At 49.1% G+C, this 15,175-nt stretch overlaps 2 protein-coding genes across 3 annotated transcripts in view; both read right to left on the bottom strand.

Moving 5' to 3' along the window:
* LOC135369010 (high-affinity choline transporter 1-like) overlaps window positions 1-15,175 on the bottom strand; it is a 19,794-nt gene continuing 4,619 nt past the window's right edge. The window contains exons 2-11 of one of the 2 annotated variants that reach the window (XM_064602602.1): window positions 11,657-11,824; window positions 10,752-10,859; window positions 8,230-8,385; window positions 6,794-6,942; window positions 5,257-5,406; window positions 5,068-5,197; window positions 3,114-3,331; window positions 2,799-3,051; window positions 1,746-2,219; window positions 1-220 (exon numbers count right to left, since the gene is read on the bottom strand). In XM_064602602.1, the coding sequence (XP_064458672.1) occupies window positions 57-220; window positions 1,746-2,219; window positions 2,799-3,051; window positions 3,114-3,331; window positions 5,068-5,197; window positions 5,257-5,406; window positions 6,794-6,942; window positions 8,230-8,385; window positions 10,752-10,859; window positions 11,657-11,824 (1,970 nt within the window). In that variant the 3' untranslated portion in view covers window positions 1-56. Of the gene's footprint in view, window positions 221-1,745; window positions 2,220-2,798; window positions 3,052-3,113; window positions 3,332-5,067; window positions 5,198-5,256; window positions 5,407-6,793; window positions 6,943-8,229; window positions 8,386-10,641; window positions 10,860-11,656; window positions 11,825-15,175 lie in introns of both variants that reach the window. The other variant, XM_064602603.1, reaches the window with a different exon arrangement.
* LOC135368009 (alpha-L-fucosidase-like) lies at window positions 13,151-14,643 on the bottom strand. The gene has a single exon (XM_064601093.1). The coding sequence runs from the start codon at window positions 14,622-14,624 to the stop codon at window positions 13,182-13,184; it is 1,443 nt and encodes a 480-aa protein (XP_064457163.1). The 5' UTR covers window positions 14,625-14,643; the 3' UTR covers window positions 13,151-13,181.

The following is a 15,175-nucleotide window of genomic DNA, read 5'->3' on the forward strand; positions in this document are numbered from 1 at the left end:
TGATTTTGGTGTCGCACCTTCTATTTTATCTATATATCATTATATTTTGGGATGGTTTACGTCGTTGACTGCCTGGAGGCATGTCCCCTCTTTTTCTTCTTGGACTTTCCTTCTCTCGTTGTCGTTCTCGTTATCGTTCCCGATTCCGAAGCGACGTCCGAAGTGCCTTCGATACGTGAAGACCCCGCCTTCTTCTTCCGCTCTTTCCGCTTCGATATGACTGCGTTCGGAAATCATTCATGTCAGTTCCACCCGATAACCTCACTTCTATACTCAGGTCACACGCGGAGTGTCTCAATGGTCATTTAAACCAACGGCCATTGAACACGTGTATTAGCGCCTCCTAGTGTATAACGTGCAGTTTTGACCACTAACTACTTCTACATTATTCTAATTATGACTACTAACTACTTCGCGATGGACTAGTAGTTCAACTACTTTTCAGGGGATGTAGCTAAAACCACTTCTTTAACTACTGCAATGTATTTTAACTACATCTCTAACTACTTAACGTTGTCCATCAACACCGGTCCCGTTGTATAGTGTTCTTGGACACCTAAATATGGATCACAAGCAGTGATAAAAGTGAAGGCTTAGTACGCATGCACGGCACAATTGCTGTGCACCTCAGTTCTCATCAAACAAGTAGCTCGAGGTAAAAGTCGGAAGCACAATCGTGCCGTAAAGCTTGCGGCAAAATTGGAAGTAGTTGGTGCCTGCATTAACCTAACTACTTGTAGTTAACTATTGGAATTAGTAGTTTAACTAGTAGTTGCCACTACATTTCTGCAAGTAGTTGATAACAACATGTAGTTTGTTAACTACTGGCCATCACTGATGACGTGTCACCGACCCTCCTAGGGAAGCAAACTACAGCCTTCCGTTATAGGTGCAATGGGGTGACATTAACGTGGCCAAAGTACGTGTTTCATTCGTCAAGCTGTCCATCGGGAACCACCATGCAAAATATTTTCGCCGTGCTGTGTAATTTTAATTATTAATTAAAAATATTATAACGGAGAAAGCGGCCACGGACGGCCGAACCGATCCTCGCGTGACGTGGGGAAGTCCCCGTGGCCTTTTTCCGTCGAGTTTCCTCTCAGTTCACGCGCCGCTTCTACCTGCTTGAGCTGTGCCGTTATACGTCACGAGTCATGTGCCCGGTGACCACTGTACGTCACAACGTTCCCCCATTCGCCGACAAGGACAGTGCAGGAAGTGTGCAGGACAGACGCTTCAGGACCGAACTCTGTAGGTCACCTGCACTTGTCATTATTTCGTTATTGCTCATTTTACTCTTTGCGGAACACGCCGAAGCGAACAAAATTTGGAAGTCACCTTAGTACTCCTTTCAGTATCGACGCAGTGTGATCTACTGCAGGGACAAGAGCCGGTTTCATGCACGCTGAATCACAGAACAGGAGTTTTCAGGATTCGGCAGAGCACCTCCCCGAATGATCGATTGGGGAGAGACGAGCTTCATGCCGTAAGGTTCATCCTTCCAGCGCAGGGATCATCCTGTACCGATTTGTGCCGACGATCGATTCGCTTTCGATCATTCTCCTTGGCTTTCACTCGCGCAAAGCTAAAATATGGCGGACGCGAACGGGAGTCTACTGAACAGCTGCCCAGAGCTTCCCATATGCCGATGGTACTTCACGCAGATCCAGACTAGCAATCAGAAAGTCTGCAGTACGCAGTTGTAACCTTCAGTGCGGTGGGTTTGAGCACGTGTCGCCACCTACCTGTAGATTCAGTTAACGGTGGCGCCTCGGCATCTGCAGGCATCTCCTTGGCAGCAGCCTCTACTAGGACGGGACCCTGTTGAACTGGACCCTGTTGGACTGGACCCTGTTGGACTGGACCCTGTTGGACTGGACCCTGTTGGACTGGACCCTGTTGGACTGGACCCTGTTGAACTGGACCCTGTTGAACTGGACCAACAATAGCTGGAACAACATCCGCCTGATGTTCTGGACCACCTCCAGGTATGGACTGCTGCCGACTGGAGATAAGCGAAGTCTTGGACTTTCTGCGATCCAACTTATCGAAGCAGTTGAAGATGTCGTATTTGGGAGGCAATTTCAGGAACATGGACTTGAACACCACGGAAGAACATATAAGCGTCACGAAGGACATCATCATAGCGAAGGTCTTAAACGGGAAACGCTGGCCGTCATGCTCAGAGAAGAAAGGGTACTTCAGGATAACCGGAATGCCTGTTAGGATAAGATTAGGCCTGTTACGGATTCGGATGGTTTTGGTAAAGGATTGCGTCGATTTCGTTGATGGCCACAATAAGAAAGTGTATGCAGGCAGAGGTTCTAAAGCGTGCGAGACGCCATTGGACAACGTTTTTGTTTTTATGTCTCGATGACCGCTTAAGGCCGGATGGCTAAGGATGACAAAGTCGTACTGTTCTCTACGAGACCAACCAGTCTTTTGGCAGTTCTGCCATATATTTCAGCATCAGTAACGTGACAAAGCGGCAGACTTATTTAGCTGGACATGATAACTAGGGGGCAGTAAGTGTCAGACACGGTCGCGGGATAAGCTTATGGTTACTGGCATCACTTGTCAGCACCCGCAACAGCTTTTCCTATAGTGGACCCGCTCGCTGCTTCCTGCTCAGTCATGCTAAGCGCTTGGAGGTAACGAGTTCGAATCCCGGAACAGCATGTGCCTGCGTTCCCGATGAATTCGAGCCAGAATACACACTAACTCCATCCCCTCTCCCTGCACACTACTCGTATAGCCATAGTTGTTTCGCGGTGCTAATTCACAAAGCAGAACCATACCCAATGTACTGTCCCCGCCAACGGCTCTGAAGACGACTGCAACGATGTAAGCTGCCACCGCCCCGTAGGCGTTGGTGCGGTCCTTGAAGTAAACGACGCAGACGAGTTGTGGAAAGAGTATGACGTACACAAGGTCTGAAGACAAGGACCAGAGGCTGTAGACAGATCTTGCGGTGAGTGCCATAAGAGTTGCCAGAGCGCCAACCAACAATATGGCCACCCGCATCACGCAGATAACCTCTTTATCGGACGCCTGGATTTCAGATCACGGTTCATGGTGGATCAGGTGAAACAGGCTTTTACACGTTCGCTTACAGACTGGCGTAAAGACAACTTGTAGATGTTCCAGGCGAACATGGAGGCCGCGCTAAGGATAGACGAGTCCGAGGAAGACATCACTGCAGCTGAGACGGCTCCCAGTCCTATAGCAGAGACTAAAGGTGGAGTCAGATACTGTAGAGACAACGGCAGGACGAGGGACGCCTCGTCGGGACTCAGAGGGAGGCGACCTGAGTATCCCAGGGCCGTAAAATCTGCGTGCAAAATAGTACGTGTATTACTGATCTCGAAAAAGATAGACCCCCTACTACAGTCTATTCACACGCAAGTACACGCAACAGCGTCGACTGACACATTGAGGCTTCAATCCGAACCAGAAACCAAAGCTCAACATCCTTTCTGAATTAAATTCATAGTTAATTAAATTCGCAGCTAATTATTTTACAACCAGCACTTACACTGACGTAACGTCATGATCAGTAAATGTACGAATCCGTTCGTCAAAACCACAGGGGTGGCATCCGATGTATTGCTCCGTAGACCAAAGCGTGCTGGGAGAACGCAATGCATCCTGGACAGGTCCTGGTCGCACGTCACAGCAAACGTCAAGGCACACGTGACATTAAAGATGGCGGCGCCCGTGATCGGCGGCCATACCGTTTGTAAACAATGTGGTTGTTGTCTCTGCGCGACATTTTGGATGTCTTTCGACCACGGTCATTATTTTTATCCGATAATCTCGCAGTAAAACGCGCAGTGTTGCGCGCACGTACTGTTGATGCCTTACAAAGATGTGATGAAAGCCGCGCGTTACGATTCACAGAGCCGATGCAACGTAAGGAGAAATGGGTTATGTTGCGGAACAAACACCGCATAGTTTACGCTCGCAAAATACGTTCATCTCTTGGCTTTATGACGACGGAAAGGTGTCCGTACGCGGCAGAACGACATGTAAACAAAGTCATATGACCTCAAAATGACATTTTCTATGACGTGCGACCAGGACAAGATGGCAGTTTTGCCGAAAGCACCCGCTTGAGGGTTACAACAATGGCGGGTTTGGGTCACCCCTGTGGTCAGGTCCCCCAAACTCACCTGGGAAAAGCGTGCAACTAAGAAGGCCGCCACTAGACACCCCACTGTTGCCGTTCCGGATCACTTCAGCGCGCTAAGTTTAGCGGCAAAATGTTTTTGTTGTTTCTGCGAATGAATCTAGCCTTTATATGTCCAAATAAAACGCGTATAACAACTTTCTGTGTCGTGTTTCACTTTTTGGTCCCGTTTTTAAACGTGTTGAGCGATCGGAAGGATCTAGTGCACGGCTGCGTGCATCACATAGCGTACCTGTCGTACCAGGCGCCGCCACTGGCGCCGCAGGCGCAGTCGTCCATTTCTCCTTCGGTGACTTGGCCTGGCTTGGACTGTGCCTCAACTGGATCTTTAGCGCGCTACAATCAAACGCAAGCCGACGTCTGGTAACAATGGGGTATCTAAGGGCGGCCTCCGGCATTGCACGCATTGGGATAGGAACAAATACATGGGAAAATGGCGACCTTGGGGGACCTGCCTGTGGTCAAAACAATCAAAATGGCGATGGCACAGTTCAGACGCTGCTCCCCAGGTGCCGCCCAACACCAAAGTGGCTGCGTCGCTGCTCGGTGTTGCCAGCCTAGAGAGCAGCAGAGCAGCTCTTTCACGACCCCGCCATTTTGATTGTTTGGGCTACCGGATTCGTACCTTTCCCATTGTATAACTTTATATATAGACAACACAATGCGCCACCTGCCTTGAATAATAGACAACGGTTGAGAATGGCGTGCCGACTCTAGACCACTAGACGACTTTTATGGATCGCTACCCCGCAATTCGATTCGAACTGCGGAAGACGTGTGATTTTCTTCGTTCTTTTTGTGGTCTCCCTCATAACCAGCGTGCGTACTGTAGACATGCCGGCACACGAACAACAGAGTTTCTCAGATACTGCACTTACTGGCTACTTTGGCCGCTGCGCCGATGACGACGGGGGGAACAGCCATAAGAACGCAACCAAATGAAGCCATGTACGATAAGAGCTCAGCTCCTTCCGCAGTCTTGCTTGAAAGTACTCGTTGAAAGTACACCTGCGCAGGAAAAGACACGTCCGATGCAATGGGCAGCAAGAGCCTTGAAGAGTACGAACCTGCCACGGGACGCCACCCATCATGAGCAGAAGCATGCTATCCCAATAGGCTCCGAACTGTCCCCAGTCCAGACTACCCACGTAGTCATTTGAAGGGAAGTTCACCTTGCCCACGTACTTTTGGGACAATATAAAAGGAATGCACAGCCACTGCGGGAAATACGGTTGTAGTATGTATTGTCAGTGACAACATAAGTCATACACTTGGCCAAATGGGAACTGGGGGGGGGGGGGGAGAGAACCGGCACTACGTCAGGGAGAGGGGAGCGTCGTGCAAAGGCTGGTAGCCAATCGCAGGAGTCTTCGCTTTCCATGCTCTCGTGTAATATTCAAGTATTACGGGGAATCGGGTCACCGAAATACAGAAATCAAATCAAGGAACAGGAATAACCATCGCCCGAATTCAATACCAGATTATCGCTTTCGATTCCGCTTCTGTTTCCGGTAACAGGGGACCGTGGTATGCGTTGCAGTTTGTTTCCCAATTTCGATCCGTTTGTTTCGGTTTCCGTTCCTTGGATATGCTTACGGTATGGACGGTACTCACGTCGATTTGTGTTCATTTGAGAGCTCGCTCGTGAGGGCCTTTCAAGAACCGAAACGATCACTTCAAAGCAGGGTTGGTTACCACAAATAATGATGTTGTTTCTGTTTCTGTTTTCGGTACCTGAGAATTTTTTCGTTTGAGTTTCCGGCCGAATTTCGGTTGCGGTTTCCGTTTCCAGCAGAATTTTGGTTTTTGTTTCCGGTTGCAAACCCTGTTTACTATGTCATACTTGAAGTAGGAAAAAACGCACAAGAGTTGCTCGACCACTCATACTCGGCACAGACTCAGGCACCAACTGGGCACGGTGGCGGAGGTTGTGGTGGTCACGGAACTGTTTGCCGTACTCGGCCACAACTGGGCACAACTTCGGTACAGACTCCAGCACAGCCAATAGTTGCGTTCTGACGGAGTTGCGGTTTTGGTTTCGTCCGGATTGGATTGCATTGGATCGGATTACTTTAGTATCCCGAGAAGCTTGTGGTACCCCGCTGGAACCTCTTTGCATCGTCTACATGTATACTAATATATGTACATTTATTTATTTACTTATTAATACACTGAAGGCAACGCACTACAGAACAAACATATCAGCATTTATACAAAACAATGACGATGGAAGGTAATCCCATTCTACGCTTGTTCTACGTATGAAGGAATTAAAGGTATTATTACGTGCATATTAAGAGGAAAGGTAGGAGAATTACGTTACGTGAGTTCCGTTTATCCGTTAATGTTTCCTGACTTGAATTTCATTTACGTTTCGGTTTCCTGTAAAAGTAACGAAAATATTTTTGTTTACGTTTCTGTTTTGGTTTCCTGCGGAATTCCGTGTATTTCATGTTTCTCGTTTCCGGTAACCAACCCGGCTTCAAAGTGAACCAGTTAATCAGTTCACGCGGAAAGGTCTCCCACAGGAAGCTATGTTCTCTGCCTTTTTACATGAAAAAAAAAATGATGGCAACCATAAAAAAAATAAATGCGCTTTCATACCAGGCCAAAAACGATGGCGCCGAGCTGCACAACGTCAGTGTAGGCCACCGAATATAAACCGCCGGTAAGCGTGTAAAAGAGAGCGACGCAGGCAGAAGCGATGACGGACTCTCTCTGGTTCAGATCCATGACAACCTTCACCGTTGAACCTGGATAGAGGCGACACCTAGGCGTCAATGCCTGAACGACCGAAGGGTGAATCGATGATGCGAAGTGACGGTTTTCTACCAGCGGTGTCGCGCAGGTCAGCGGAAAACGGATTTTGATCGCTATGGGAACACTATGGACGTTACGACACCCTGGCCGCCTTGTATTTTCTTTTTTTAGTTTCACTTTAGCGCTAGCGTTCCAAGTAAACGGGACCGACCTCACCGCCATAAGATGGAGAGACCAGCGTAAAATTGAGAATATACGACTCCGGGATAGCTCCCGAAATAGGTTGGTCAATGGACCTCTACCTGTTTGTAAACAAATGACGTCATAGTGTTCGACAGCGCCACGAGTTTGGTAGAGTCGAACTACGTTCAAAGCTAGTGGCGAACAAAAGGTCGCGCCCGAAAGCCGCCGTCTTGAGTGGATTACGATGGTCTCGGGACGCGACCTTCGGTCCTATTTGTCTTTCAGCGAACAACTGCCCATTCCTGGATACCAGCTCTCCCTTTCTGATCTGTTTCGGTTTCGGTCTGTCTAACAACGTCATGATGACGTCTGTCGGGTAGAGGTTTATAGCCACTACAGCGGTCAGCAGTCAATAGACCGAAATCTGCTGTATGAAATCGCGGAGAAAACCGCCTCGATACAAGAGCTGCAAAACGTTATTCTGAAGTTGTATTATGAAATGACTATCACGCTTTAAATAGTGCAGATACAGGGTAGCTGCTGGACGAGCTCCGTGACGTAGGTGCATAGGGCAATGGGCAGAACGGAACACGAAGCGATCAACTTGGGCGATTCGTATTGTGTTTCCTCTGCATTCTACCCCGAGTTCCCGACCACTTCACATTATGCCACATTCAGAAATTCCACAGAACCGCGCGTACGACTACTACCGTACAAAGTACCGCATTTTCCGGCATACATACGCGGACACAAAAAATGTAAAGGTAAAAAGTGGATGAGGTAGTGGGCGTTATTCAGCGATGCGTGTTACACATAGTCTTTCCCGGAAGAAATGTTTCTAAGGCGATATCGTGCGCCCCCTAGCCTGGCGGTCCAGTAGAATACCCTGTCCAATAATGTATCGTGCTCTAGTCGCAATGGTTGGTTCTGGATGTTCTAGCCTGCATTAATTATGTTCTCAACACCCCTTTATCCGCCACGAATGAAAAGCAGCGATTTTGTATCGGGTAATTTAACTTTGTCCTTCTCATCATGTTAAGTGCACTGCTGTCACTAACGTGACCGTGGCAAATGTAAGCTCGGGAAATGGACAATACCAAGTGCAGCCAATATTGCTGCTGACCAGAAGACTTCCCCGCAGAGCGCCGGCACAAAAAGCAACCCTCCGATACGTGCTCCGTAGTGTTGCTGGAAAGGGTCCAACATGGTCTTGTAGCCGGCATTACGCATCTTGGCTGCAAACAGTTGGCCGCCTGCGCAACACCATGTAGCAGGATGACTCACGAGCGTGTTCTCCATACATGGACTTCGAAACCACACGGGTGACACAAACCCGCCATTGTTGTAACTACCCTCAAGCGGGTGCTTTCGGCAAAACTGCCACCTTGTCCTGGTCGCACGTCATAGAAAACGTCATTTTGAGGTCGTGTGACTTTGTTTACATGTCGTTTTGCCGCTTACAGACATATTTCCGTCGTCATAACGCCAAGAGATGAACGTATTTTGCCGGCATGAATTATGGTGTGCTTCTTCCGCAACATGGTAGCCAATATCTCTTTAGTTTAAGTACATCGCATCGGCTCAGTGAGTCTTAACGCGCGGTCGTCATCACATCTTTGGAACTCGTCAACAGTAAGAGGCCTTACGTGCAAAACTGTGCGTTTTATCGCGAGATTATGGGATAAAAATAATTACCGTGATCGAAAGGCATCCAAAACGTTGCGCAGAAACAACAACCGCATTGTTTACAAACAGTTTGGCCGCCGATTATGGGCGCCGCCATCTTTAAGGTCACGTGTGCCTTGACGTTTGCCGTGACGTACGACCAGGACCTGTCCAGGATGCATTGCGCTCGCCCAGCACGCTTTTCGTCTATGGAGCAATGCATTGGATACCACCCCTGTGTTCGAAACATGATGGTCGTGAACCATCTCGCGTGGCGTAGTGGCTAGGAAGCGCGGGTTCGAATCCTGGCACCGGCTGTGCTGTCTGAGGTTTTCCCTGGGTTTTCCGGCAGATTTTCCAAACGAAAGTCGGCACCGTTCCCCCGTTAGATCGAACTAGGACACGTCACTCATATAGTCACAGTTGCCTCGCGACAAAACGAAGAATATTGAAAGGAACAATTATCATGGTTTACTGGCTCAAAAGGAACCGGGCCGTGAAGCCCCACACAACGAAACAGAGATGGAGGATGGGCCTATAATGTGTAAGGGAAAAAATTAGCCGGAGCTCTTTGGCTGCACGTATAGCATATGTTTGTAAGTGCTTCAAACGTCGTCATGCCAGTACTGAACAGCTGTTTCGGCCTTATTGGGCCATCGTCAGGCCCGATGGCCCAATAAGGATGAAACAGCTGTCCAGTACCGGCATGGCGACGTCTGAGCACTTACAAACATGGCCTATAATGTGGGACGACCTGATGACTGAAATGCGCACAAGCAAGACAAGGACCACGGAAGGACGCTTCTGCGTGTCCTTCTGTGGTCGTCGTCTTGCTTGCGCGATGTTCAGACACGAAACGGAGCTTGACCCAACAGGATTTTCCAGGACTCCACGTACGTTAGCGCCGCGAACCAACTGTGGCTATGAGCAGCGTTTATAGGTGTAGACCAGAAGAAAATTGGAAGGAATGGTGAAAGAAAGGGGGAATAGACGAGTTCAGAAAATCCCAGTGCTCTTTGCGGACGCATTGCATCCTGGGCGTTTGCTGAGCGGGGGGAACGAAGAATAATCGTTCACATTTCGCTTTCGCTGACCCTGACACGTCGTGGACAATGGACCCATAGGGGAGAAATCGCAACAGATTGGAGGTCACACGTTTCCTTTCGTATTAGTAAACTTCCACAGTTCAAAGCGACGGTAAGCACTCTGGTATTTTCTGAACTCGTCTATTGGTAGCTGTCCTTCGCTGGCTTCAGGGAGAACAATGACGTGTGCCGGAAACTGACTCTGTCCCACTCCGATGCAATATTGGTACGTTTTGGGGGCAACAAGCAGATGATGCACATACTCAGCCACGCCGCTAGGATAGAAGACATTTTAAAGGTACAAATAGCAGACAGCTAGACAGGTTTTGTTGGCGGCCTGCCAACAACATGGGACAGGCAAGGCTAAATGTTTTTCATTTTATTTTTCATTTGTAAAATTGCGGTGAAACGGCTCGGGTCGACACCTGGTGGGAAATAATCTCCATTTTGTCAAGCAACAGTGATTCATGTTCCCGACCGGCTTGATGGTCTTGCGCCAAATATGGTTGACTTTTGTTTTAGACACAGTGTCGTGCGCATGCACTTTGCCGCCGTACTTAACGAGCAATGCGCAATTGGTGGCAACTTCGACACAATGTTGCCCGTAATTTTCGATTTTAATTTCCTAGAAAACTAAAAAAAGACGAGAACTAAAGAAGACGAGAACGCAATGGGGACGAAAATCGTGACGCAAGAGTACCGAGGACTATCGAATAGATAAATTTTCGGAGGTTACGGCTCCATATTGCTTTACAGTACCTTTAACAGATGCAAATATGCGATAGATGTTCTGTCCCATTCTGGTCCAGGTATCATCTCGGAGGGAGCTGGATGCGTCAATATATTTATACATAAAAGGAATGTCCTACCAATGATCAAACTGATGGCATAGCCAAAGGGAGCTTGGCACCAAACGAGTCCCTGTGTGTAGATGATCTCGGCCGTACCATTGATGTAGCCTCCTCCAACCCACGTGGCTGTAAAGGCGTCCCCAATGGTCAAGGGTTAAGGCAACAGTGACAATGGACGCGACTGAGATTTTTCACGGCGCGAAGCAATAGTGAGGCCAATAGGTAAGTTGAAAGTCTAGCATACAGTGAGAACCCAAGCGTTACTCATGGGCGGATTTAAGGAGAGAGGGGCAAGGGGGAGGGGCGGCCGCCCGGCCCCATTCGGCCGTGTCCCCTATGTAAAAACCGCATAGGGAACAGCTGGATGATGCTGCGTCGCAAGGCACGAAATTTCCTTAAGACCGCCGCCCCCCGCTCCCATGACAGACCCTTAAATCCGCCCCTGGCCTTACTGGGTCTAGTAAGGTCTCAAAAACGCTGGTCATATTTGAACCTGGTTAAGATAGAGTAATTTGGTCCAGTACCCGCGAAAATGAACATTAATTTGCGAAATAATTACCGTAATTGCGCAAAAAAATCGTCACTTTTTTCCGTTGCGGTTCCCTGAGCTACAGAACACCATTATAACAAAAAAAAAAAAAAGAAAATCCGGCAGAAATGTACAATGGATCTCAAGGTCCCCTTGCGATCCCTTGTACACGTCCCTTGCACATGTCCCTTGTACACGTCCCTTGTACACGTCCCTTGTACACGTCCCTTGTACACGTCCCTTGTACATGTCCCTTGTACATTTGTGCGAGATTGTGCCAGCTTTTTGAAAGGCCAGGTAGCGCAATTAGTTGGCGCGCAATTAGCGTCGAAACGCTAAGAACCTGCGTCGTTTGTTGATCACTAAAATGGAATTTCCGAAGGTGTTTACCAACCTGTCATGGTAAAGATCCCGACGAAGTGGCCGATGTTTCGTCCAGCCAGCATAATGTGCGAGCCTTCACCTATGGGCGTGCCGTCGCCGTCCTTGTGAGACGTCTTTCGACCAGCCCATATTCCCACAGCAAGTATGACGATGTAGAAGAACACGATAGCCAGCAACCCTGGAATGTTTATGGCCATGGCTATTACCTACGGTATTACCTATGGCTTCCGGAACAGTTGAACGAACGAGGCACTTCTTCGGGGAACGCGCGTCTTCTTCGCCCTCGCGCTGATATTAGGCTAGGTCCCAGGGCCGTGTATTGGCTATGTATAAGGTACGAGCGTTAGCCGCGCCCTGTGGTGGAAAAACGCACGTCCACCTCTGCCCACCTCTGTGAGGCCGAAAACGGCGACCTCTTTCATTAACGCCACAACCACCAACAAAAATATGAGCCGTATGTATTAATTATAAAACGAACGCATTGTGCGAGCAATGGAGACTGGAGAGTTGAAGCTGGTCTGACCCCTGAATACTCTTAGTCCCGGTATGCTGGTAGAGTGTCAACCTGGCACAGAGGACCCCGTGCCATTTGAAAAGTTTAGGCTCCCTTTTGAGCCAGGGCAGGTACGTCTAGGACACGACCTCTAGGTTATAACGGCCACGTCATAATCGGCAACCCACATGAGGAGCCCGTCCGCACAATCCGCTAGGAGCGCTACTCATCGGTCCGGGAGATCTACATCATGATTGGACAATGGAAACTTGAATTTTGAACGCGCAGAAGCGGACGTACGACTACCGCGGACGTACGACTACCGCGGACGTACGACACGTCGAGACTGGGAGGTACCCGGGTTCGAATCCCGGTGCCGGCTGTGCTGTCTGGGGTTTTTCCTGGGTTTTCCTCAGACACTTTCAGACATATGTCGGCACAGTTCCCTTAGAAGTCGGCCCAGGACGCACATTCCCCCAGGGCGTGAGTCGTGACGTTGCCCACATACGTGAGGCCGACAACGACAAGCCCTATCACCACGACTACCGTTGCAGACGACAGCAACACATCCTACGAAAACGCGTAGAATAATGATGTTAATCAACTTTAGAAAGAAGAACAGCCTGTGGGTCATCCACTGCTTGTACCAAAGTACTAAGCTAAGCTGAAGTACAAAGTATTGCAGAAACTGAGGAAGGAATAGCCGAGCCGTTGAGTAGCACCACCGCTAGCTTCCAAATGCGGCGCTGGGAGCGGCAGCCTATGACATGGTCGTTATAACTTAATAGGTCGTGGTCTAGGATAGCACAGGCTGGGTCCCGACGGGAGTCTGTATGGGATGTCGCTGTGTCTTCAGGGTTGGGGATTAGTTGGGGTCCGCTTCCGATCGTCCACTCGAGCAGGAAGCTTGCGGCCTTAGATTGTTTGGAGATTCGATTGCTGCTCTGATGCGTAGCACCATCATTGTAAGAATACTCAATACAGATAAAATAAAAAGAATGCAGCACCATATAAAACCTTAAACGCCTTTTATTAAGCAGCACTAGAAAGCCCCTTCCATTTTGAGTACCCAGCACCACAATGACGGTAATTCGTTTATACTCAGTGCTGGAAAATAGATAACAGTCTTGCCGTCGCTCTTTCCAAATGTCAGCGCTCCTTTATGACCAAGCATCGAAACGCGCGCGCCCACTGCCAGCCGGACGCTTCCGAGAACCAGCGTGTTTCTCCGAGGCCATTTTAGCGCAAAAGCGTACACGGAATGACGATCTTTACTCGTGGTGTACCACACGCTGTCGGACAAGTGATCATTTTGAACTTTCCAGGGTATCGAACCGTACACAGCTTCTCCGTTCAGTTTCAGCCACGATCCAAGTTGCCGCAAGCGTTCCTCAAACAGCGGGCCGATGGTCCCATCTTTCGTCGGTCCTACGTTGATCAGGACGTTGCCGTTACAACTCACGGTCTGGACTACTAAGGTAAGTAGTTGCTCGATAGTCAAATAGTCGCTTAAATGGGCGTTTCTGCGGTAACCCCAAGAGCGCCTATCCAGCGTCAGACAGTTTTCAAACTTGTGTTCCATTAGTCTTTTCGGGTTGTACCGATCTCTAACGGTCCAAAAGCCACCGTGAGCCTCCCTCGTGTTGCGGCCCCAACGATCATTAGTGACCACGGTGTCCTTAACGGGACTGTCGTTGTAGAGCCAGGCTAAGAACGCCGTACTGTTCCAGTACCTATCAGGGGCCGTCCAGTCTCCATCAGCCCATACGACCTCTGGACGGTAACGCGTTACAAGTTCTTTTAACTCGGGAATCATCTTGTTTTCGACGTAACGCTGGCTTCCGTCTTGCTTGTCGCTCAAGTACAGAGGGTTGAACCACTCAAGAAGCGAGTAGTACAACCCGAAATGGATATCAGGTGCTTTTTCCCTCGTGGCGTTCGCGAGCTCGCCCACAAGGTCCCGATGAGGCCCCACGTCAAGAGAGTTCCAATTCGGAGAGAATCGAGACGGCCAGAGGGCGTACCCGTCATGGTGTTTGCTCGTCAAGACAACGTACCTCGCTCCTGAAGCCTGGAAGAGCTCCACCCATTGTAGTGGGTCAAATAACTCCGCAGTAAACATGGGTGCGAACTCTTGGTACGTAAAGCCTGGTTTGTAGTGGGCCGACATGAGTGCTGGGTTAGGAGAATTTCTTTTCCAATCCCACCAGAACCATTCGCTCAGAGTACCGTCCACTCTGTGTGATATGCTAGGAACGGAGTAGACGCCCCAGTGGATGAAAATGCCTACTTTGGCGTCATCGTACCAATCGGGCAAGGGACGGGCGTCCAAGGACTCCCAGGTTGGCGTACGAGCGCCCCGTGAGTTGTGGGTGACACTGAGCAGGTAAACTGCGATGAGGCATAAGGAAACGGTCATGGAAAACTTCAGAATGTCCGGTGCGTGCACTCGAGTCTGTAGGATCGTCTTCGAAGAGCGGTGCATATCTCACCGGCAATTCTTCTTCTTCTTCTTCTACCAATGAGATAATGGCAATTCTTCTTCTTCTTCTTCTACCAATGAGATAATGGCCGTGAGCCACTAAGGGAGATTGGCCAGGACAAAAGGGGCGTGAGATGTTTGTTTATGTCTGTGCAGTAATGATGGAGACTAATTCTTCTTCTCCTCCTGCTCTTTTTTCTTCCTCCTCTCGAAAGCTGGCCGTCAGCCACTAGGAGGGATATACCATTAGGTGCAACAGCAACAAGAACAACAACTTTATTTGATGATGTTAATCTGTGAGGCCTAAAACGGCAACCCCTCCCATTACCACCACCCCCCTTTTATGAGATTGGGAAGTTTCATTGCAAGGGACTATGCTCTACCACAAACAATTGGGTGTGGAATACGTCTATGTAGATGTGACCGGGGCTCCGATTGTGCTGTCTGGATGTTTTCCTCACACGAATTTAAGACAAATGACTTCACAGTTCCCTGTGAAGTCGGTTTAGGACGCACGATGCCTCCTGTAATAGTAGTGGTGACGTTGCTCGCCT

Source organism: Ornithodoros turicata, chromosome 9, assembly GCF_037126465.1.
Source record: "Ornithodoros turicata isolate Travis chromosome 9, ASM3712646v1, whole genome shotgun sequence".
In the NCBI taxonomy this organism is placed as follows: Eukaryota; Metazoa; Arthropoda; class Arachnida; order Ixodida; family Argasidae; genus Ornithodoros; species Ornithodoros turicata.

What these genes read in the sequence shown, in the direction of transcription:
- LOC135368009 (XM_064601093.1), bottom strand. Translation starts at nt 14,624, where the DNA reads ATGCACCGCTCTTCGAAGACGATCCTACAGACTCGAGTGCACGCACCG.